The 25,003-nt window shown below is 35.2% G+C and overlaps 1 protein-coding gene across 1 annotated transcript in view; it reads left to right on the plus strand.

Annotated features, from left to right (window-relative positions):
* HIKESHI (heat shock protein nuclear import factor hikeshi) overlaps positions 1 to 21,995 on the plus strand; it is a 39,411-nt gene extending 17,416 nt beyond the window's left edge. The window contains exons 3-5 of the mRNA XM_055320735.1: positions 14,217 to 14,368; positions 20,437 to 20,555; positions 21,766 to 21,995. Of these exons, the coding sequence (XP_055176710.1) occupies positions 14,217 to 14,368; positions 20,437 to 20,555; positions 21,766 to 21,820 (326 nt within the window). The 3' untranslated portion in view covers positions 21,821 to 21,995. The remainder of the gene's footprint in view (positions 1 to 14,216; positions 14,369 to 20,436; positions 20,556 to 21,765) is intronic.
* Positions 21,996 to 25,003: the final 3,008 nt, after the last annotated feature.

Here is a 25,003-nt window from a genome sequence, read left to right on the forward strand (position 1 = left end):
TTTAACCAAGGATGAACCTACATTATAATCACTTAGACACATCGTAGTCACTCAAGGTGCAGTTTACTTTAGGGTTCGCTCTTGGTGTTATACTTTCTGTGAGTTTGGGTAAGTATTTAATGATATATCTATAGTTGTACCATAACACGGTATTTTCACTGCCCTAAAAATCTATTCACCCCCCCCCACACACACACACTCCCCCTAACCTCCAATCTGAGCAGCCACTGAATTTTTATTGTTTCTCTGATTTTACCTTTTCCTCAGTGTCATGTAGTTGGCATCATATGTATGAAAGCCTTTTCAGATGGCTTCTTTGACTTGATAGCTCGTTTCTTTGTAGTGCTGAATGATGTTCCATTGTCTGGATATACCACAGCTTATCCATTTACCTACTGAGGGACATCTTGGTGTTTTCAATTTCTGACAGTTATGGATAAAGCTACTTTTTAAACATCCATGTGTAGACTTTTGTGTGCACTGAAGTTTCCATCTCTTTTGTGTAAATACCAAGGAGTGTGATTGCTAGATCCTATGGTAAGAATATGTTTAGTTTTGTAAGAAACTGCTGAACTGTGTTCCAAAGTGGCAGTGTGTATTTGTATTCCCACCAACAAGGAATGACTTTGTGTTGCTCTTCATACTCAACAGCATTTCAGGTTATCACACAACTGAATTTTGTATATTACTTTGTATCCTGAAGGATGAAGGAAAGGGTAACATATTGACTGTCTTACTAAACTCCATTATTCTAATAACTGCCCAGGATTTCCTAAATAGGTGATCATAATGTCTTTGAAAAACACTATTTCTTTCCTTCCAATTTTATATTTCTTTTGTTGCCTTACTACATTGCCCAGGCCTTCAAGCACCATTGTGAATATAGCTATTAAGGAGTGCAGTGAGATTGGAAAAGAAATAAAAGACATAACAATTGTTCTCTCTTTCTCTGTTTTATTAGTGTAGAAGATTGATGAATTGACCTTTTTGTCTATATAAAACGCCCTTTACCTCTGGTAATGCTACTGTCTTGAAGTCTACTTTGTTTAAAATTTATTTATTTTTTGTTTAAAATTTATATAGCTTTTCTGGCTTTTTCATGGTGAGCATTCACATGCTATATTTTTTTCCTACATTTTTACTTTTTGACATAAATCTGTGTGCTTTGTTGTAAGGAGTTTATATATATAGTTAGGTGCTGCTTTTTAAAAAGTGTTCTTACATCCTCCGTTTTAAAATAAGAGCTTAGTCCCATTAATATTTAATGTTACAGATATGTTAGATTTTTTTTAAAGGTTTTATTTATTTATTCATGAGAGACACAGAGAGAGAGAGGCAGAGACACAGGCAGAGGGAGAAGCAGGCTCCATGCAGGGAGCCCGACATGAGACTCAATCCTGGGTCTCCAGGATCAGGCCCTAGACTGAAGGTGGCACTAAACCACTGAGCCACCTGGGCTGCCCGATATGTTAGATTTAAAATTTTACCTTGCTCTTTGTTTTTTTTTTTTTTTTTTAAAACCTTCTTTTGGCTTTTTTTTTAATTCATGTTTCTTCTCTCTCTTTTTTTTTTTTTTTTGCAAAGATGTATTGTTTTTTTTTTTAAGATTTTATTCATTCATGAGAGACACAGAGAAAGAGGCAGAGACATAAACAGAGGGGGAAACAGGCTCCCTGTGGGGAGCCTGATGTGGGAGTGTATCCTAGGATCTGGGATCACGACCTGAGCCAAAGGCAACCCTTCAACTGCTGAGCCACCCAGGCATCCGTTTTGTTTTTTTTTTGTTTTTTTTTCTTAAGGTGTATTAATTTCTTAGTGCTTCCTCTAGGGATTATGATATGGATTGTTAACTTTTCATAGTATATCATAAGTTAATAGTAACAAAGTAAACATCTTTTTTTTTTTTTTATGATAGGCACACAGTCAGAGAAAGAGGCAGAGACACAGGCAGAGGGAGAAGCAGGCTCCATGCACTGGGAGCCCGACATGGGATTCGATCCTGGGTCCCCAGGTTTGCGCCCTGGGCCAAAGGCAGGCGCCAAACCGCTGCGCCACCCAGGGATCCCACAAAGTAAACATCTATAATTTGACAATTAGAAACTGAATCTTGCTATTTTTATAGGGCCTCCAGTTTTCCTTGTTATATTGGTCTAATGAAATTTCTGAATGTAATGACAAAAATCACATTTTGGTGATTTTTTTTTTTTAATTATTTGTTGGGGGTGGGGTAGGCAGGGACAGAGGGAGGGAATATCCAAGGAGACTCTCACTGAGTGCAGAGTCTAGTTGGGAGTTTGATCCCATGACCCACGAGATCAGGACCTGAGCCCAAGTCAGATACTTCCCTGACTGAACTACCCAGGTGGCCCTTGGTGATTTATTTTGAATTAAAGATGTTTATCTCCCATTTTTATCATCTTCATACCACAGTTCAACATTGTAGCTCTTAATAGCATGTGAGTCAGATCTGGATAATTGGAAGTCCAAAGGTCTATTGTAAATACTCTGTGTATTTTCCCCAGAGTTTAGAATTTTCACATGTTTGAGAGTTGAATAGCAGAGGCAAACAGGATTATTTACTCACCTTTGCCTTGACTTAATCTGGTTAAGAGAAGCATTTCATGATCAAGTCTGGTTGCGTTGGGAATTTTTTTCTCCCCCCCCCCTCCAAATTTTATTTAAATTCGAGTTAGTTAACATATAGTATAATATTGAGAATTTTTTCCAGTGGACTGCATCTTTAATTTTCTCAGTGAGGTCTTTTGGGTGATAGTCTGTTTTTATTTTTTTGATGTGTGTCCATTTCATTGGAAATTCTACTTTCCACATCCTTTCTCTATTAATGCTGTCAGATTTCACAGGCTTTTTGAAATTTTTTTTTAAATTGTCTTACCCTGAGTTCTGAGAGTATTATTTAGCCTCAGCAGGATCGTTAAACTGTAAGATGATTAAGAAAAATCAGCATTAAAAAAAAAAAAAAAAAAGAAAAATCAGCATTCATGTAGTAGGTAACTAAGTGCTCATGTCCATTGATAATAACTTAAACATCTATTAAAACCTATTACAAGTGTGAGTAATGCGATGCCATATAATGTTAACTTTAAGTTTTGGTTCACAATATATAAGGAACATGAGTACAGTATCTTTTAAATAAAGGTTAAAATTTTGATTCTGAATTTAGAAGGTGGAAGCAGTTTCTCTTACCAAAAATATGTAACTGAAAGAATTTATATTATGCACATTTATGCATACTTATATGCATGTCTGTCAAAGGTAAATATTTATGGAGTTCTTATACTATTTGAAGAGTTTGTTTAAGCCACATCCACATACTCTCATACACACAGAGTTCAACTTAAACCTTCCTTTTCTCTGTAGGTTAACTATTTGTAAAGTGTTTCACGAGACAATGAGGAAATGGTTCAATGCCTCAGTCAGGGAGAATTCCAGTGACATCTGCAGTGGAGAATTATATGGAGAATGGGAAACAGAAGAGGCCAAGATTGGAAGAGCAGGTGGGGGAGTAGGACATTAGGTCAGATATAATAAAAACTTATGTGGAAATTTACAAGTATTTTTTATTGTGTCTGTAGTACTTTAACATGTGAGTGTACTTAATAGAATAAGAAATAGTTGTTCTGTTCACCTGTGGTATAAAGAAGAGGGATCATATATTTATCCGAATAAAATAGAGTACTGAATGTAGTAGAGCTTTGTAGAATACTTTTGTTATGAGAAAAGGTAATATTTTAAGGTTTTAGGCCTTCAGAGTAAATTGGGTACCTTATGGTGGGGTTTTACCTTTCCTTTTTTGCTCCTGGCCCTACTGTGAGGTGGTGTTTAGAATGAAATTCTAAAAGTATCCCCAGTCTGATATTTAAAATTCTTTTTTGCATCAGGGATTTAAAGCAACTTTATTTTGTAATAATTTTATTTGCTTATTTAGAAATAATTTTAAAATCAGAGAAAAATGACAAAAATAGTATGAAGTATTTCTTACATTGTCCCACATTCTTTAATTTTACTACATTTTATCTAGAAATCTATATATGTGCATATGTGTGTGTATATATGTATTTTTTCCCCTGAAACTTTGAGAATAAGTTGCAGACATTGCTCCTTTACTCCTAAATACATCAGAATGTGTTTTCTAATACAAAAATATACATTATATATATTTTATATAATCATAGTATAATTATCAAATTCAGCAAACTCCACATTAATACAATATTCGTGTCTCATATACAGTATACATTAAAGTTTTGCCAATTTTCTTAATAATGCCTTTAGTAACAGGCATTATTCCCTCCACCTAGGATTCATTTAGGATTCTACATTACATTTAATTGTCTTTAGTCTTTAATCTGGCACAGTTGCTCAGCCTTTCTTTGTCTATTATGACAGTGACATTAAAAATAACCGTGAAAAAAGGCTTAGCACCCAAGAGGAATTTTTAAGAAATGTTAAAATTAGAGTTTATTATAAATCATCATTTGAATTTCTTCTTTATAATTCTGCTCTTTTCTTTTTGGGCTTGCTGCCATATTTTAATGTCATCACTTTGGCTTTCTCTGCACATGACATATATAGTTAGTCTTCTTCTAATTTCATTTAACTCAGTTGCCAGGAGAAACTTTTAAATTTATTCTAGTTTTTGTTTTAAAACTGGGTTGAGCTTGTCAAGGGAATTAGGAAGGACAAAAGAGTTCAAGATACTACTTATAAGTCTATTCACGTGAAACAGAACTAGTGAGCCAGAATGGGAGGGAACCTTTTACTGCCTGACATTTCTTGACTTGCTTTCTTGAATGGCTTATTGTGAAGCACAAAATCAGTGAAGAGTTCATATCATGGAATCTCGTATAAACACGTAGGATAATGAACTACAATGAGCATCAGCTTTAGAGCTTGATAGACCTATTTTGAGTCCCAGTTACTAGTGTGTTATGTTGACCAAATTATCTCACCTTAGAGGGGATTTCAGGTAAAATGGACTTAATAATACCTACAGTGCAAGTGTTTTTGCAAGTATTAGAGATAACAAATGTAGAATGTATAAAAGTGTCTGGCATATAGTTGGTACTCAAGGAATAGTTAGTATGTTTTTATAAAATTTAGAAAGACAGATCTAGGAAAGATCTTAAGAAAATGAAGCCTATTCAGAAAGGTAACTGTTACTGTCCTCATTAGAATGTAAGCTCCTTGAGAGTAGGGACTATTTGTATCTTTTACTATCTGTTCTTTAGAATGTATAGAGCACAGTAATGAACTTCAGATACTTGGTAAATATTGCTTAAATACATTTAGACATTCAAATTCAAGAGGTTTTATAATGTCAGATACATTATCATTTTTATCTAGTTTAGAATATTTATTGTTGATAAACCTTTGTTAGTCACATTGCTCTTGAACTATGCATGAGTGAAAAATGTAATTTCAGGCTTTTCAGGCTATCAATAGAAATGAGGTTTTAGAAATATATATTTTAGAAATATATATTTGATTTCCAATTATATTCAATACCAAGAAGGCTTCTACCCAGGCATAATTAAGCTGCTTTATGTAGCTCTTTAGCATATGTCATGTTCAAATGCCACTTCATAGTGAATTACTTATTCTTGGCATAAAAGTTTTCTTTAGTCATCTCTGTTGCCATGTACATATACGGTATCTTCACCAGTGGACTTTTAGTTTTTCAGTTTCTTTTTAGGGGCATTTATAACTCTTAGAAAGATTGACACTTTGTGAGTTTTATTCTTTTGTAGAAGTCTTCTAAAGAATAGAACATTTTCTTTTTTTTTTTTTTTTTTTTTTTTTTTTTTTTTATTTATGATAGTCACACAGAGAGAGAGAGAGAGGCAGAGACACAGGCAGAGGGAGAAGCAGGCTCCATGCACTGGGAGCCCGATGTGGGACTCGATCCCGGGTCTCCAGGATCGCGCCCTGGGCCAAAGGCAGGCGCCAAACCACTGCGCCACCCAGGGATCCCAAGAATAGAACATTTTCTTACGTATTTTTAAAAGTCATTCTGTCTTGCAGTTACCATTATAGGTCTACCGGACCATCTTACAAATCTAAGATGTATTTGGTGATACTGGTAATCTTATTTTTCCTATATCGTGAAATATTTTACTATTTAATCTAAGGAATTATTTCATCATTACTCATCAGTTGCTCTCAACTATACCAAAAAAAAGGGCTGAAATAATAAGAAAGTGGAAGAATGATGGAATTACTTAGAGCAGAGGTTGGCAAACTTTTTAAGACTTTATTAATTTGAGAGAGAGCGAGCATAAGCAGGGAGGGAGGGACAGAGGAGAGAGAAAAGCAGACTCTCCACTGAGCAGGGATCCTGAATGCAGAGCTCAATCCCAGGATCATGATTTAAGCCAAAGGCAGACGCTTACCCAGCTGAGCCACCTAGTTGCCTCTGGCAAATGTTTCTGAAAAGGGTAAGATAGTATATATTTTAAGCTTTGTGGGCTACATATGGTCTCTGTAGCATATTCTTCTTTAAATAACCTTTAAAAATGTAAAGACTATTCTTAGCTCACAGGTCTTATGAAATTAGGTTGTGGGGCCAAATTTGGCCTGTGCCCCTTAGTTTTACCATTACATTATCATAGAATCTTCATATTGCATTGTTTAAAAGATTATGTCATCTTTTAAGAAATGTTAAAGGAGACTGCAAACACCATTTTTATGGTCTGTTTGCTTTTATTGAACACAATTGGGAATTCATAATTTGTTATATTTTGTTCATAATTGCAAAGAGAAGAAAATTGACAGGAACAAGTTTCACCATTATTGTATGAATCAAAATGAATACAAGGAGACAAATAGCATGTTAGACTCTCATGATGATGATGAAGTTGATCATATAAGCAAAGTCTCAGACTGAATCTTCAGATGATGGTCTCTTAGGTGAATTTTCTCATACTAAAAGACTGATGATTGAACAGTGTATTTCTGAGGACCAAAAGAAAATATGATATTCTTACCAATTTAGTCATTTAACAGAGAGGAATTAATCACAATATTTAGTGACAAAATCTTGAACATGTAGTAAGATAATGTATCTGGTATTCTTCCATGTTTTTACTTTAAAATGGACTGGATACAGCTTGTAAGTGGACGTGGCTGAAAATGGGTGTATAAACAAAGGCAATTAGATGGCAATAGGTATAGAAATGAAACATTAATTGGATTGGTTATTCTAAATAATTTTATAAATATAAAAATGACAGTGTTTTACAGACACCTGGGTGGCTCAGTGGTTGAATGTCATGCCTTTGGCTCAGACCATGATCCCGGGGTCCTGGGATCGAGTCCCACATTGGGTTCCCCACAAGGAGCCTCTTCTCCCTCTGCCTCTCTCTGTGTGTCTCTCATGAATAGATAAATAGGATTGTAATAACTAACTAACTAACTGTGTTCTGCAAATTATGATCAAAGAAGATACCTGTCCAAATTATGAGCCATTAAGTTTTCAAAATTTCAGTGTTTGAAGTGTTGAATTATGATAATGCTGTTGCTAGTAAAAGAACCCAAAGTATTGATAAGTTAGAGCTGTTAGAAGATTTTTTAAAAATCAGTCATATTTATAAGATGGATATATTCCACATTCACTAAAGTGAACAGTGGTATTCAGAAAATGTGGCTCATTCTGGCATTTATTTATTTATTTATTTATTTATTTATTTATTTATATTTTTAAAGATTTTATTTATTCATGAGAGACACACAGAAAGAGACAGAGGCAGAGACACAGGCAGAGGGGGAAGCAGGCTCCACGCAGGGAGCCAGTCCAACGTGGGACTTGATCCAGGTCTCCAGGATCACGCCCTGGGCTGAAGGTGACACTAAACTGCTGAGCCACCCGGGCTGCCCCATTTTGGCTATTTATAACTTAAAAACCTGGGAGATGTACAGTGAATATTTGGATTTGTTGTACTTCAGTACTTGCTAAAAATTTTAATAAAATTGTTTTTCACTATCTTTCTTCTTGTGAAATTTTTTTGTAAAATGACTTAAAATATATTTATTTTTAAAGAGTCTGTTAGACCTAAGCAGTAAATAATGATGACTGCTTTTTCTTGTGTACCAGCAGTAAAAGACTAGTTTCTTGTAGGATTTCTTCCTCTGAGGTGTGCCTTGTGTTAGGTTCTTGGGTTGCATTGAGGAAGGGCCCTTTGAGGAACACCTTTGAAAGATTTTCAGCTGCTTTTACACTATTAGAATGTTAATTGAAGAACTTATCTAATTTTTTTCTTTAAGACCAGGTCAGATGTTTTACTTTGTTTTTGTTTAATTTTTTGACAGTAAGGCTCAATGTAATTGATTTTTTTTTAACTTTTGCTGTCATGAATTCAGATCCAAAATTAAACACTAAGTTTGCATATTATGTTCCAGTGTTTCTTCCCAGTATTTTATGGTTACACACAAGAACATTTGTATTTGAAGGTTATCAACTACTCTGTCAAGCCCATTTTGGGAATAAGAGTGACTGAAAGAATGATTTTATTTTTTTATTTATTTTATTTTTTTCTATTTTTTAATAATAAATTTATTTTTTATTGGTGTTCAATTTACCAACATACAGAATAACACCCAGTGCTCATCCCGTCAAGTGCCCCCCTCAGTGCCCATCACCCATTCACCCCCACCCCCTGCCCTCCTCCCCTTCCACCACCCCCAGCTCGTTTCCCAGAGTTAGGAGTGAAAGAATGATTTTAATTGCACAATGGATCTCTTTGAAAATATAAAGATTACTGAAGACTTTTGAGTCTCACGTTGTCTTAGCCTCAGAGACCTTTAAAATGAAGTCAGAATATTTCTGTAGTCCCATCTCTTAGAATGGATCATAGCCAGTTTTATTTAATAATTTGCTAAGAGCTTCCATTTGATAAAGGAAGCTAGAGATGACAAGTCTTTCTGTTTGGGCAGGTCACTCCCGGAGTAGTGAAAACTTAAGTCACTTAAAGGTTGTATTGAACCTTTTTCCTGGATTGAAGTTATTGGAGCCTGTTATGCAGACAAATAGCAGTACATTTTCTGGACTTAGTGTAATTCTAGGTTTAAAACAATTAACATTTTGATAGAGTAAGGAACATCACAAGTCCATCTCTCCATAGCCTGTCAGAATCTTTTTCAGGACTCTGGAAACTAACCAAAACTTTGTAGTAACCAGGGAAGTATTTAATCAAGAAAACCACTGAATCTTAATAAGAACAGTGAGCTTTGTGGCATTTTAACTTACAGTGGACCCATCATCCCCTGTTCCTCAGCTCAGTGGTAGCCTTGACAATAATAGCTCATGTTCTTGGTACTGGTGCCAGAGGGAGCAGAATGGACCTCAATCACAACAAATTGTAATTATAGTTGACACTTAAACAACATGGGGTAGAGGCACCAATCTCCTGTGCAGTTGAAAGTCTGCATGTAGCTTTTGATTCTCCAAAAACAGAACTACTAATAGCCTACAAGTTGATTGGACACCTTACTGATAACATAAAAGTTATGTGCAACATGTATTTTGTATGTTATGTGTATTACATATACTGTATATGTAATAAGTTAGAAAATAAGCTTGAGAAAAAAATGTTATTAAGAAAATCATAAGGGGAGGGCAGCCTGGGTGGCTCAGCGGTTTAGTGCCACCTTCAGCCCAGGGCCTGATCCTGGGGACCCAGGATCGAGTCCCACGTTGGGCTCCCTGCATGGAGCCTGCTTCTCCCTCTGCCTGTGTCTCTGCCTCTCTCTCTCTCTCTCTCTCTGTGTGTGTGTGTGTGTGTGTCTCATTAATAAATAAAATCTTTTACAAAAATCATAAATATATTTACAATATTTTGCTGTAAAAAAATATGTGTATAAGTGGACTCAGTTCAGACTTGTGATGCTCAAGGGTCACCTGTATTTATTTTGGTTTGTCTGGTGGTTCCCTTGGAGATTAATTGAAAAGACTTTTTGGGATGCCTGCGTGGCTCAGTGGTTAAGCGTCTGCCTTCAGCTCAGGGCATGATCCTGGAGTCCTGGGATCGAGTCCCACATCAGGCTCCCTGCATGGAGCCTGCTTCTCCCTCTGCCCATGTCTCTGCCCCTCTCTCTCTCTCTCTGTCTCATGAATAAATAAATAAAATCTTTAAAAAAAGAAAAGACTTTCTTTTATCTTACTGAAGTGACAACCTTGGGAGTGTTTGTCAAAAATATTTACCTGCAAATGTATTTGTCACTGATGCCTGAGGCACTGACAACAATCAAGGCAAAAATAGACTGACTACAAAGCTTGGGAGGAAATGCTGGGAGTAAAATCCTTTGGGGAATAAAGGCTTTGAGTTCTTGGACCTGGGAATTTTTGGAAACCTCAAAGTTAATAGTTAATATACAGTTAGGGCTGTGCACATGCTCAGGAAAAAATTAAGAAGGTCCTAAGTTCCCACTTCTGGCAGACTTTGGGGCTCTCCATAAGCAGGAAGTGAAAGGTAAGGCAGAATTGTAAACTGCCTTGCTAGTATTAAAGGGATGTCCCAACACACAGAACCTATCTGCAAAGACTGGGAGAATTTTTGGGTTCCAGGCTTTTAAGGAAATGCCTTTTCAAAAACTAGCTGATCACTACACTAATAGAAATGTCAGTGGTCACATGGGACAAAAAATACAGACTTTATTTATTTTTTTTTTTAAATACAGACTTTAAAGTATTGGTTCAGAAAAGTCATTAGGAAACAACAAATATTAACAACAGACTCTGAGGAGAGGGAGACATCTAATTTCTGGATTTGCTGCATTATAATATTTAGCATCCAGTTTTCAGCAAAAAGTTAGGAAACATGCAAAGAAACAAGAATGTAAGGCTCTTTCAGAGAATAAATGAACAGAAACTGTCCCCAGGAAACAACGTTGGACTTACTGAGCGTTGAAGGAAACCAGGAAAATGATGTGCCATCAAATAGAAAATATTAATAGAGTGATTATCAAAAGGAATTGAATATAAGTGATAGAGCTGAAAGTACAGTAGCAAAGGAGTTCACTAGAGGGTTTCAGTAGATCTGAGTACTCTGAGGAAAGAATCTGCGAACTTGAGAGATCAATTGAAATACCTAGTTTGAAGAGCTGAAAGAAAAAAGAGGGGCACCTGACTGGCTCAGTGGCTGAGCATCTGCCCTTTGCTCAGGTAGTGATCTCAGGATCCTGGGATTGAGTCCTGCATCAGGCTCCCTACAGGGAGCCTGCTTCTCCTTCTGCCTATGTCAATGGCTTTCTCTGTGTGTCTCTCATGAATAAATAAAATCTTAAAAAAAAAAAATGAACAGTCTCTGAGATCCCATCAAGTATACCAACATATGCACAATAGGGGTCCTGGAAGGAGGACAGATGGGGTAGAAGGAATATATGAAGAAATAATGCCCTAAAATGTTCTAAATTTTATGAAAAACATTACACAATTAAGTTCAGTAAACTTCATGTAGGATAAGCTCTATACCAAGACATATCCTAATCAAACTGTCAAAGAGAAATTGGTAAGAGAAGCAACTCATCAAACAGGATTCTTAATATGATTAACAGAGGATTTCTTATCAGAAACAATGGAGTCCAAAGACAGTGGGATGGTATAAAGCACTGAAAGAAAAACTGTCAATAATTCTCTACTGAAAGTATCCATCAGAAATGAAGGGTAGGGGTGCCTGGGTGGCTCAGTCAGTTAAACGTCTAACTCTTGATTTCAGCTCAGGTCATGATCTCAGGGTTGTGAGATCCAGCCTTGCATTGAGCTCCACACTCAGTGTACAGTCTGCTTGAGATTCTCTTTCCCACTGCCCCTCCCTCCAACGTGCATACATGTTCTCTCTCTCAAAATTAAAAAAAAAAATGGAGAAATGAAGACCTTCTTATATAAACTGTGAGATCATTACTCAAAGAATCAGCCATAAGAAATTAAGAGCACTCTCCAGGCTGAAAAGAGAGGGCATGAGACAGTAATTTGAATTCACATGAAGGAAAAAAACACAGGTAAAACCTATGTAGTTAATCATAAAAATCAATATTGTTCATTTTGTTTGTAACTCCTTTCCCCCCGCCCCCTCACCATTTGATATAAAAGACAACTTCATAAAATGGAAATTATTAACCTGTGTTATGGGCATGCTATGTATAAAGAAGTAATTTATGACAACACATAGGGAGAGAAAGTACATAACAAAGTTTTTGTGTACTACTGAAATTATTGGCATGAATCCAAATTAGATTGTTGTAAATTAAGATGTTTATGGTAATCCTTCGTAGTGCAACCACTAAGGAGATAACAAAAAATATAGAGTTAAAAAAATGGTAAGAGAATTAAAACGGTACACTAGCAAGCATCTAGTTAACACAAAATTAAATTCTCCAGTTAAAAGGCAGAGATTTGAGGAATGGAAAAAAAAAAAAAAACATGATCCAACTATTGATTGAAACAAAGTGGTTTAAAGTACAGGATGAAAAAACGATACATGCAAACAGTAAAAGAGAGCTTAAGCTTAAATGGATGGACTAAAATCAGACTAAATAGATGTATGACAAAAAATATTAGAGGTTAAGACTTTATAAGATGATAAGAGGGCCATTCAGAAAGATAATAGTTATAAACTTGTTTGCACCTAACAACAGAATCTCAAAATTCACAAAGCAAAATGTGGCAGAATCAAAGGGAGAAAGTAGTTCAACAACTGGAAACTTTAATACCCAACTTTCAGTAATGGATAGAATGTCTAGACAGAAGGTCATTGAGAAAATAGAAGACTTGAACACTGTAAACCACCAAGAGCTAATACACAGAATATTCTACCCAACAGCAGCAGAACAAGTTCTTCTCAAGTGCACAATAGAGCATTTTCTTGGATAGACCATATATTAGGCTACTGTAAAACAAGTTTCAATATATTCAAAGACAGAAGTCATACAAAATATGTTCTCTGACCACAATGATAGAAATAACATCTGAGAAATTCATAAATATATGGAAATTTAATAAAACAATTTAAATATACTAAAACTATCTTAAAGTAGTCATATTTAGTGAAAGGTGTATGTATTTTTAAATCACAGAATACATTGTAAGTTTTTATTCATAGCTTAAAAATTTAAGGAGAGGTTTTTTCTTTTTTCTTTCTTTTTTTTTTTAAGATTTTATTTATTCATGAGAGAGACAGAGAGAGAGAGAGGCAGAGACACAGGCAGAGGGAGAAGCAAGCTCCATGCCTGACGTGGGACTCAAACCCGGGTCTCCAGATCACATCCTGGGCTGAAGGCAGTACTAAACTGCTGAGCCACCTGGGCTGCCCAAGGAGAGTTTCGATATTTGTATTCAGTGTTCTAGTTATTAGGAATAATATGTTGCTCCAGATTTTTGTTCTTCAGTATTTGATTAAATATCTTAAAGTCTTATGAAAACAGCAGATAAACAAAAATCTATTGTATAATTTTTGTCTGTCAGACTAACTTTAATTGTCTTATGTGGGTTAAAAAAATTGGCCTAAATTCTCCACATGTAAGTTAGATGGCACTTACAAGCTCAGGTGTATACTTAATGACATTGAATTTTAAGGGGAAAAAGTTATTAAGTTATTTTCTATGAATAAGCTTCTTTACTGCCTGTTTGATAACATCAAGTGTTAAATGGGGTGATCCGTGACATTTAGTAAAATATGCTATGTCATTTATCAGTTATAATGGTAATTTATATTTTAATATATAAATTATATAATATAATTAAAATATGTTAAATTATAAATATATTATTTTATATTAAAATAATAATATATATTAAAATATAAATTATATTTTAATTTATATTTTAGTGGAATAATGAGAAAATACTAAAACTAGTTTAAAAAATCTTAGAAAATATCCTTCCTTTGGAGTTAGCATCGATAATTTTTTAATGTAATTAATGCTTATTCATTTATTTTTCTCATTCTGTTACTTTCCATTTCTATCTAACAGTAATTTTAATAAGTTTTAGAGAAGTCACAGCTGTTTTTCTGGTGGGAAAAAATTTAGTTTTCTTATTCTTTGTTAGTGTGTAAAAACGAGCCTTTTACATTTTTCTGAAAAGAGATAAACTATATAACAACTTTTTAGTGCATGTAGATCGGAGGGTATTCACATATTTACAAAGGAATATGTGTGGCTACAAGTTAAAGTTGAAATTTGTGGTACATGTTAATTTTTTTCAGGAGAAGGAAGCCAACATCCTTTTGGAGCCATGAATATTGTCCGAACTCCATCTGTTGCTCAGATTGGAATTTCAGTGGAATTATTGGACAGTTTGGCTCAACAGACTCCAGTAGGCAATGCTGCTGTATCCTCAGTTGACTCATTCACTCAGGTAATGCAGTACACATTTTCTAAAAAAATTTTAAAACCAAATTCTATACTTTAAAATTTAGCCTGGTAGTGGAAAACATATAAAAATGGAGGTAAAACATGTATGGCATAAATTATTGGCTTCCATGGATGATTTAAGCTTGCCTGCTTTCTTCTATAGGTATTTTAAAATTTATAAATGCTTCGATGAGACTTGATTTTATAGTGATGAAATAGCTCAAAGTGATTTAAAAATGGAATTAAATATTAGCATTTTCTTTTTTCCTCTCACAGTTAGGCTGTGGGTATACAGTTGTGAACCTGATAAGTGAGATCCTTGTCCTCATGGAGCTTTAAGTGACATAATTCCATGATGGTTGACTTTTAAACTGTACAGCAAAGCCCTGGATGGGAGAATGATACAGGCAGAGGTATAGCTAATGCAAAGGCCTGGAGGTAGAAATCTGTTATTCGAAGAAAAATCTGAAGGGCTTTGTGGCTGCTGTAGTGTGAACAAGGGTGAGAGATGGGAGATGAGAAGAGAGGTAATTGGGGAGGGAGCCACAGTATAAATTCATATGGTAACCTCATTGGCTTTTATAAAGACTTTGACTCAAATTCTGTTTGGAAGAGAAGAGAAGAGAGTTTTGAGCAGAAGAGTAATAGAATTTAACTTATATTTTAAAAGGATCACTTCTGCATTTTTGGACGGACACTCTAGTAAGAAGGAAGATCAATTTTAGAAGGCTCTTTTGAACATCGAGATGACAGATGATAATGACTTGAACCAGGGTAGGCTGGGGAGGTGGAAATGAAGGTGATTAAAAGTACTGGCATACCTCGTTTTATTGCGCTTCACTTTATTGCGCTTCGCAGGTATCATGTTTTTTTTACATACTGAAGGTTTGTGGCAACCCTGCATGGAGCAAATCTGTTGGTGACATTTTCCAGCAGCATTTGCTCACTTTGTGTCTCTGTGTCACATTTTGGTAATTAGAACATTTCAAACTTTTTCATTATTTGTTACAGTGATCTGTGACCAATGATCTTTGATGTTACTATTATAATTGTTTTGGGGCACCACAAACTGTGCCCTTGTAAGATGAAGAACTTAATTGATAAGTGTTGTGTTTTCTGACTGTTCCACCTACCAACTATTTCCTCATCCTCCTCCCTCTCTTTGGGCCTCCCTATTTCCTGAGACACAACAATATTGAAATTAGGCCAATGAAAAATCCTACAGTGGCCTCTAAGGGTTCAAGTGAAAGAGAGTCAATCAATGAGGCAAACTTCATTGTTGTCTTATTTTAAGAAATTGCCACAGCCACCCCAACCTTCAGAAACCACCACCCTGATCAGTCAGCAGCCATCAACATCAAGGCAAGACCTTCCACCAGCAAAAAAGATTACAACTCGCTGAAAGCTCAGATGATGTTTAGCATTTTTTAGCAATAAAGTATTTTTTAATGAAGGTATGTACATTTTTTAAAGGCATAATGCTATTGCATACTTAATAGACTATGGTATAGTGTAAACAAGATTTTTATGTGCACTGGGAAACCAGAAAATTCATTTGACTCACTTTATTGCAGTGGTCTGGAACTGAACTGCAATATGTCTGAGGTATGCCTGTAGTTGATTTCTAGAGATAATTTGAAAATAGAGCCAATAGTGTGTTTCAGCATGTGGATCACATTTAGGGTCTGAGATTAAAGAGAGACATCAACTATGGCCCAAGGATGTTGGCTTGAGGACCTTGAACACAGGAATACTATGAAAAGAGGAAGTGTGGAGTGGAATCAGGAGTTGGATTTTGGTTGTACTATGTTTGGGATACCTGTTAGACATCCAGCTGAAGATGACCAGTCTAGAGTTCAAGAGACAGATCTGGGATATGGATAAAAATGTGGCAGTTATCAGTGTAGAGATAGTATTTAAAGTTTTGAAGGGCATATGATTACTAGAGAAGTAACTAAGTGGAAAAGTTGGCCAGTGACTGAGCTTGGGGCCATTTCAAATTTGAGAAGTTTAAGAGATGAAGAGAAAGAAAAAGCAGGCTGAAGTAGAAGGAGACCCAAAAAGTAATGTTTTGGAAGCTAAGCAAAGACTGGTTTTTAAGAAGGAAGAAGCATCAATAGTATCACAGTGCTGATGGGTCAAGATGAGGGCTAAGAATTATCCACAGGATGCAACAAGATAGAAGTCATTAAAAAGTTAGCTAAGAGTTCAGAGAATTGGAGTTTGGAGTGAGTTGGAGAGAAGGAAGTGGAAACACTGAATATAGATGAGTCTCGATGAATAGTTATAGAGGATAGCAGATAAATCTTTTGGTTGCTTGAGGGGGCAGTGGAGACAAGAAATTTTTTTTTAACCATTTTTAATGGGAAATATTACATCATGTTTAACAGGAATGAAGCATTCAGGAAAAGAGTTGGGGAGAGTTGCTGAAGAGTGTTTGAATAGGAAATGAGAGACGTTAGATAGGATAATGGACCGTATTTAGAGTAATGGTCATATGGATACAGATGTAGGTGGTTGATAAATGTGATGAGAACTTGGGCATGTTCTCTCTTGATACCTTCTCTTTACTCAGTGAAACAGGAAACAAGGTCATCAGCTAAGATTGAGGGGAAAGGAGTATAGGAAATATAAAGAAAAAGTAGGAGAGGAGGAGGGTGAGTGGACTAGAAAACCCCTGGGAGCCCCTTATGAGTTTGCTGGGCAGCATACTCTTGAGGTTTGTGGCCATGAATTTAAAGCAGACTTGTCACATCTGAGAATAGGCTGAATTAAGAATGACAGAGTCTGGGTCTTAATTTTTTTCCCCCAGTAATTAAAATCAACTGCTGTGCTAAAAAGAAAAGCAAGTTGTAAAGCAATAGTTAATAGTATCCTATTAAAATGTCTGAAAAATATTAGAAAAATGTATTAGAAAAATGTCTGAAAAATACATACGAAAGTGATGTTCTCCTTGGAAAGGGGCAAGGAGACTTTTTACTCTATTTATAAATTATTTGAACTTCTTAAAGCATATATATTTTTTTATCAAACACTTTATTATTATGAAGTGTTTTAAATATATAGGAAAATACATTCCACCAATATTTTATTATATACCTACTGTGTGCCAGGACTTTTCTAAGCACAAAAAATAAAAATAGGTAGACAAAATAATAGCTGTTCTTATAGAGCTCTCTTTATAGTGCAGTACATACAAAGACTTCTGAGTGACTTCCATCTAGATTAACTGATATTTGCCATATTTGCTACTAATTAAAAAAAAATATTTCTGATACAGCTTGCTGGTCTCACTGTTTCTCTTCTTCCAATTCTTCTCCAGGTAGCTGCTCTTCTAACTTCATGTATCTTTGCCATCCTATGTTAGTACTTTAAGAGAAACATTCATATATATATATATCCACAAAATATATATAACATTATTTGTTTAAACATGTTTGTAAAATACACTTATTCTTATTTCATTTAATTTTTATTAATAGTACATATACATGGCTTAAAACATCAGATAGTTTTATATACAAAACAGTTGTCGGACAGCCCCGGTGGCCCAGCGGTTTAGCGCCACCTTCAGCCTGGGGTGTGATCCTGGGGACCCGGGATCGAGTCCCATGTCAGGCTCCATGCAGGGAGCCTCTGCCTCTGCCTGTGTCTCTGCCTCTCTCTCTTTGTCTGTCATGAATAAATAAATAAAATCTTAAAAACAAAAACAAACAGTTGTCCTCTGTTGTACTTCTTATACTCTGCTCTTATAAATGGTATACTCCACAAATTTCTACAACTTGCTATTGTTCACTCAGCATGATTTTTAAGACTTATCTGTGTTAGTACATGGAATAAATCTAGTCTATTTTAATTGTGTAGTATGCCATTGTATGAATGAGACAGTTTTTTCTTTTTTTTTATTATTATTTATTTATGATAGTCACTGAGAGAGAGAGAGAGGCAGAGACACAGGCAGAGGGAGAAGCAGGCTCCATGCACCAGGAGCCCGACGTGGGACTCGATCCCGGGGTTCCAGGATCGCGCCCTGGGCCAAAGGCAGGCGCCAAACCGCTGCGCCACCCAGGGATCCCGAGACAGTTTTTTCATTTCCATATTGATACGTATTCTCACTAATATTTAAGACCTTAAATTTTTGACAAACTGTTGGGGTGAAATTTGAATATCACTTTGTTTTGGTTTGTATTTCTTGATGACTGGTGAAGTTGAGCATCTTTTCTCATTTTGACCTCGTTTTTTTTTTTTTTTTTATTGGAATTGACCATTTATGTATTTTACCCAATTTTCTGTTGTATTATTTGGTACTTTTTAATGTAATTTAATTTCTGGGCAAAGGCCTTTTTGTATTCTGGGTAATAATACTTTGTAATTTTCTATATGTTATGGGATGCCTGAGTGGCTCAGTGGTTGGTCGTCTGCCTTCGGCTCACGGCTTGATCCCGAAGTTCTGGGATAGAGTCCCACATTGGGCTTCTTGCATGGAGCCTGCTTCTCCTCCATCTGCCTATGTTTCTGCCTCTCTCTGTCTCTAATGAATAAATGAATGGAATCTTTAAAAAAAAAAAAGTTTTCTATATGTTGTAATTTTCTTCTAGTATGTTGCTTGTTTTTTAATACTATTTTTGGTATCTTTTTCATGCAGACACTGTATTTTTGTGTTGATAATCTTAACAGTTGTTTCTTTTCTGTTTTTTTTTTTATATTGGAGAAATCTTTCTTATCCTATTCTAATGTGTGAAGGTGTTCTCATAGTTATTAAAGCTTTTATTGAAAGTTAGTCTTTTTCTTTTTTTTTTACTCCGAGCTAATTTGCATCTTTGTTATATATCATGTTGTCTTATATGCTTGGATTTGTTTCTGGGCTCTCTTCTATTCCAATTAGTTTATTTGCCTGTCCCTTTGCCAGTAAAAGTCTTAATATCTGGTAGGCTAAGTCCCCCCTCCCCCCTCCCGAACCCCTTACTCATCAAATAAGCTTAGATATTCTCCATAATACTTTTAGTATTGGCTTATTAAGTTTCATGAAAAACCTTACCAGATTTTGTTGGAAATAACATTGGATTTATAGGTTTAATTTGAAGAGAATTGCTTCTGTTACATTATGTCTTCCCATCTTAAAAATATTCTATCTTTCCACTGAATGTGGTATATATAGGCCCTTTAATTTGTTTTCTTTCCTGTCTCTCAAGACAGTCTTGAAATATTTCCCTAGGTATTTACAGGCTTTGTTTCTATTCTGAATTGGAACTTTTAAATAAAAGTTACATTTTAAAATTTTGTTGTATAAAGACTCCTAACTCTGAGAAATGAACTAGGGGTGGTGGAAGGGGAGGAGGGCGGGGGGCGGGTGGGGGTGAATGGGTGACGGGCACTGAGGGGGACACTTGACGGGACGAGCACTGGGTGTTATTCTGTATGTTGGTAAATTGAACACCAATAAAAAATTAATTTATTAAAAAAATAAAATAAAGTTAAAAAATAAAATTTTGTTGTTAGTGTTGAGGGTTACTGTTGATTTTTTTCTCCTGATATTGATATTTTAATAGTGATTTTATTGAACTCTGGATATTAGTTCAAGCAACTTTTAATGATAGCCTCCTGTATTAAACTACCTTGATATTGTTAGGCAGAAAGATAAAAGCTAGTAAAGCATTTCCTCTCATTATATTTAAGCTTTTATCTTACTGGCAAGAAGAAGATTTCTTAGTATTTTATGTGAGAAAGCTTGATTTGAGGAGGGTGGGATTTGAGGGAAGGGGTCATAGTAGATGTAGAAGTAGAGATAAAAGAAGATATTTTGAAGGAAAAACATATTTCCACCCAAAATGAATGTTAGGAAATTAAAATAGTTAAAAACCACAGAAATTCTGAGATATAAAGGAAGTACAAAAGGTAGATTATTAAGATTTGTGCCACAGTGTCATTTTATAACTTTCCTTACAGCATTAGACTTAGAACTCACGATCCTTAAAACCAAGTATACTGGAGGAATAGTTTTAATTAAAAATATCGAAGTCTAAGTGGAATATTTAGTATAATTCATTAATCCGTTCATTATTAACTTTTCAGTTCACACAAAAGATGTTGGACAACTTCTACAATTTTGCTTCATCATTTGCTGTGTCTCAGGCCCAGATGACACCAAGTCCATCTGAAATGTTCATTCCAGCAAATGTGGTTCTGAAATGGTATGGGACATCTTGTATCTTTAATATTAAGGCTTTTAGTAACCATATATTGTTTTGCCTGTGAATGTATTTCTTTTTTGACATTTAAACATATTCCTTTATTGTGGACATCAGCATACATTAATTAACATTGGCATGCCATTTAAAAGCATACTGTGGAGTTCACATCAAAGAATGTTCTTACCCTCAATATTCTGTTATATAGTAGCCATTTTGAATTTATAAAGACAGGAAAATACAATTGCTTATTTTTAGGGGCCACAATTAAAGTTGTAAATTTTTCAATATTTTTATTTATAAGTAACCATATTTGAGTCTTGAAATACAAAGCAAAATTTTTTTGTGAGTTTAGAAAGTCTTGATCTGAAGTAGAATATATGTAAGGCATCAGGGTGGTTTATACTGCACCCTATACTTAAATTATTAATAAAATTGATTTCCTTGGCTTTCCCCTGGTTCTGTTTTTATTTTATTTTATTTTATTTTATTTTATTTTATTTTATTTTATTTTATTTTATTTTATTTTATTTTATTTTATTTTATTTTATTTTATTTTATTTTATTATTTATTTGAGAGAGAGAGAGAGAGAGAGAGAGCGTGCATGAGCAGGGGGAGGGGCAGAGGGAGAAGGAGAAGCAGGGAGCCTGACATGGGGGCTCAGTCCCAGAACCCTGAGATCATGGCCTGAGCCAAGGCAGATGCTTAACTCACTGAGCCACCCAGGTGCCCCTCATGATTCTGTTTTATAGGTGTTCTTTTCACTTTGACTATCCCAGTGTGTGGGGGTGGGGGATACAAGAGAATTTGTTGAACAGCTGGTAGCATGGATTGATCTGGAAGATACTAGGTTTGAGCTTTGTTAAAATATAAGTATTTGACCTTAAGCAAATTCCTCTTATCTACTCATTTATGAAATGAGGGAGTTAGATTTGATTTTTTTTTCCTCCTTGGGTCTAGCTGTCAAATTTTGCAGATAAGTTAATAAAATTTATTATGATTTGTACTCTGATATAAGCTAGTCATACTTAAATCACTATGCTTGCTATCCTTTTATAAGAATAATAAAACTTTCAGATTAAATTTTTAGCTCTTTTGTTTTTTTATCTTAGCTTTTTAGAAGTGACATCTAAAATGTTTGCTTTTTGATAAGTCATTTGGTAGATTACAAAAGATTTTAATTTTCTTGTAAATAAATTTTTTCTTTTGTAGGTATGAAAACTTTCAAAGACGACTAGCACAGAACCCTCTTTTTTGGAAAACATAATTTGAATAAAATAATTTTTGATGGATTCCGAAATTTGTCATGTTTTGAAGAGAAATGCCTCCATTTAAAAGTACGAAGTCAAAAGGATCATGAAGCCTAAGTTTAAGAACTACTTATTGACTGAAACTTAATGAAACTCTTTATAAAAAATTAAAAACATGGAAAAATGAAAATATGTTCCTTATTAATGAGTTTTTTTTTCCTTAAGCTTAAAATATTCAGAGGCAAACACTTTGTTTTGGCTAGGATTCATTTTTTACTTAAAAATAAAGCATATTCACAACAATAGCGTGCCAAATGCCATTGAATTTATAATCTTCCATTTATTTTTATGATGCTTTGCTAGAGTAGTTAACTTAAAATCAACTATCAAAATCGGGATTTTTGAAAAATATGAAATCTACATTTTTGCATATGGAGAAATTATTTTTAGTATTTCTTAAGATTACAAGTTTTTCCATTAATATGGATTGGTTATCAGTTTTATATCTGCAGATTCATACATTTTTATTTAATAAAATTCCCATGGTTAATATTGATGAGGTTTTATTTAATACTGGTGATTTGAGGCATTTATGTGTGGAATATAGGATTTAGTACCTTTGCCTATTAAGTTAAAGCCATTGTGTCTCATTCAGAAAGGAACCTTAGCTCATTTTATACTGGTGACATCCATTGACCAAAACCCACTACGTAATCAAAGGTAGGTTTATTAGCTTGCTGCATCAAGCAAGTACAAACACCAGAGGTGTGTCTCCAAAGGAAGGGTACATATAGGAGTTTGGGGGTCTCTGGTTAGTTTTGAAACATTTTGGCAAGGATTGGTGAAAACTGTACCAGCAACTCTCTAGTTTCTGGTACAGTCAGTGTCATTAGAACACATGAGCCTATGCAGAATTATCACTTGATTAGTTTGTGATTTTATCTTGAAACATGTATCCAATTGAGCTACCAGTAAGAATTTGAGTTCAGATGATTTCTTGAGTGTTGTCAAAGTTTGGTAGACTTAGGCATTTTGCAGGTTGTAGATTTTTGCAAATTGTAGTTTCTCTTTCAATTCTCACTTTTCTTCTGGTTTTTCTTCAACCTGTGTTGAAGGACAGACCATTACCTTCTGCAATTGTAATCAAGCCAGATTAATATTGCTTTTTACCAGGTTATAATTGTATATCAAGTATTCAGTGGTAGTCCTTACTGAATCTCAGATCTTTATATTAATAATAGTTGATTGTTGAATCATGTGATTTGGCAGTGGCTACATAACAGCATTTAAGACTCAGAACAGAAAGTATCTGCCACCTATAAAATATCAGAAGCAAAATTAGTATTCTATTAGAATGCAAAGCCAGGAGCCTAGGTAACAAAACCCAGACTACAAAAATTTGTAGCCCAAAGTCCAGCTGGGTCTTATTATTATTATTATTTTTTAGAATTTTAAATTAATTTATTCGTGAGAGACACACAGAGAGAGGCAGAGACATAGGCAGAGGGAGAAGCAGGCTTCATGCAGGGAGCCCAGTATGGGACTCCATCCCGGCTCCCCAGGATCAGGCCCTGGACTGAAGGTGGTGCTAAACCGCTGAGCCACCTGGGCTGCCCAGCTGGGTCTATTTTATAGAGTCAGGTAGCTTCTTTCTTTAGCTTAGTTGAAGACTATTGTACCTGTCTAGTGATTTTTATAGAGCTTTATATATAATATAATAAATGCAAATTGCCTTTTGGTTTGCCAAGAGGAAATAGAAGACTATGTCATTGCCCATGACAATCTTGGAGAGTGAACTCAAACTGGTTGTTGGGCTTCCACAGCATGAGTCAAAATTTGAATCACCTTTTCTAGTTGTGTTCACAAGAGTTAACACTTTTGAGAACTCTCCTGAGTAGCCAATTCCTGCTTCATTTTGAAAGTCTCTGGTTATCCTTCCCAAGGAAACATGCTCTGAATAGAAAAGGGCTTTAAATATCTGAAAGCTTCTTAATTATTCTGTACACACTAGATTTGGGTTTAGGAGGTAGGCAAAAGCCTGGTGTAGATCTAAGAAACTCCTGGTGAGTTACAGATAATATTAGGAATATACATGATAATTTATCACAACAGAAATGAGCCAGTAATTGTTTCCTTGAGCTGAGCACATTGTCAGTTGGGTTTAGTTCTTGCATAGAAGTCTGGAAAATCTTCAGAGAAAATGACTAGTGCAGTGAGAATAGCTGCAGGATTTGGTTGGTCCCTTCTCTGGTGAATCTGACAATGCTGTTATGATTATAGCAGAAGCATTTTGTTGACTTGGAGTAAATGTCTCATTTGTTTTTACAAAAATGAAGGCTGGGGCTATGATTAAGAGGAAAACTCAAATATCAAGAGACCTTTGGGAGAAATTGGTCTTAGGAGTTTAAAGGAATAGATACTACATCTTTTACAGTGGAATTAAAAAAATATTTGAAAGATAGAGACCATGAGTGGGGAGAGGCAGAGGGAGAGGAAGAAGCAGGCTCCCTGCCAAGTGCAGAACCAAGTGCTCCAGGCTCTGGGCTCAATCCCCAGACTCCAGGGACCTAAGCTGAAGGCAGATGCTTAACCGAGGTGCCCCTTTACAGGGGAATTTGACAGTTTCAGAGAGTAGCTGTGGAAACCAAAAAGTTTTGAATTTCTCAAAGTGCCCAAAAATGACCTAGGGGATTAAGAATAAAATCCTTAAGTGATACAGATATGTAAGAGCATACTGAGAAACCTTTAGGGTTATCTCTAGGAGGTGCCAAACTATAATAAGCAAAAGGGAAAAAAGAGGCAGGGTATTAGAAAATTAACCATGTTTTTTGCTTTGAGCAGAAGCAGTTCATTTTCTGTTGTCATCTGCTTGATGTGAGGGTTTGATTAGCAGTCTTCCTTTAAAGATAATGGCTTCTGTAAGGAGGGCACTTGTGATGAGCACTGAGTGTTATATGTAAATAATGAATCCCTAATTTCTGCTCCTGAAACCAATGTTACACTGTATGTTAACTAACTAGAATTTAAATAAAAATTTGGAAGAAAAAAAGACAATGGCTTCTGGAGAATCCCGGAGAATCACTAGTTGAAAGTCTCCTGATGGAATGGTTGTCCAGCTGTTAGGAGAAGCTATTTGTCATTTAGTTGGGAACATGAATCCAGGAATCATTGTCTTGGACTTTCATTGCCACACTAGTTAA

Source organism: Nyctereutes procyonoides, unplaced genomic scaffold, assembly GCF_905146905.1.
Source record: "Nyctereutes procyonoides isolate TBG_1078 unplaced genomic scaffold, NYPRO_anot_genome, whole genome shotgun sequence".
NCBI classification, from domain to species: Eukaryota; Metazoa; Chordata; class Mammalia; order Carnivora; family Canidae; genus Nyctereutes; species Nyctereutes procyonoides.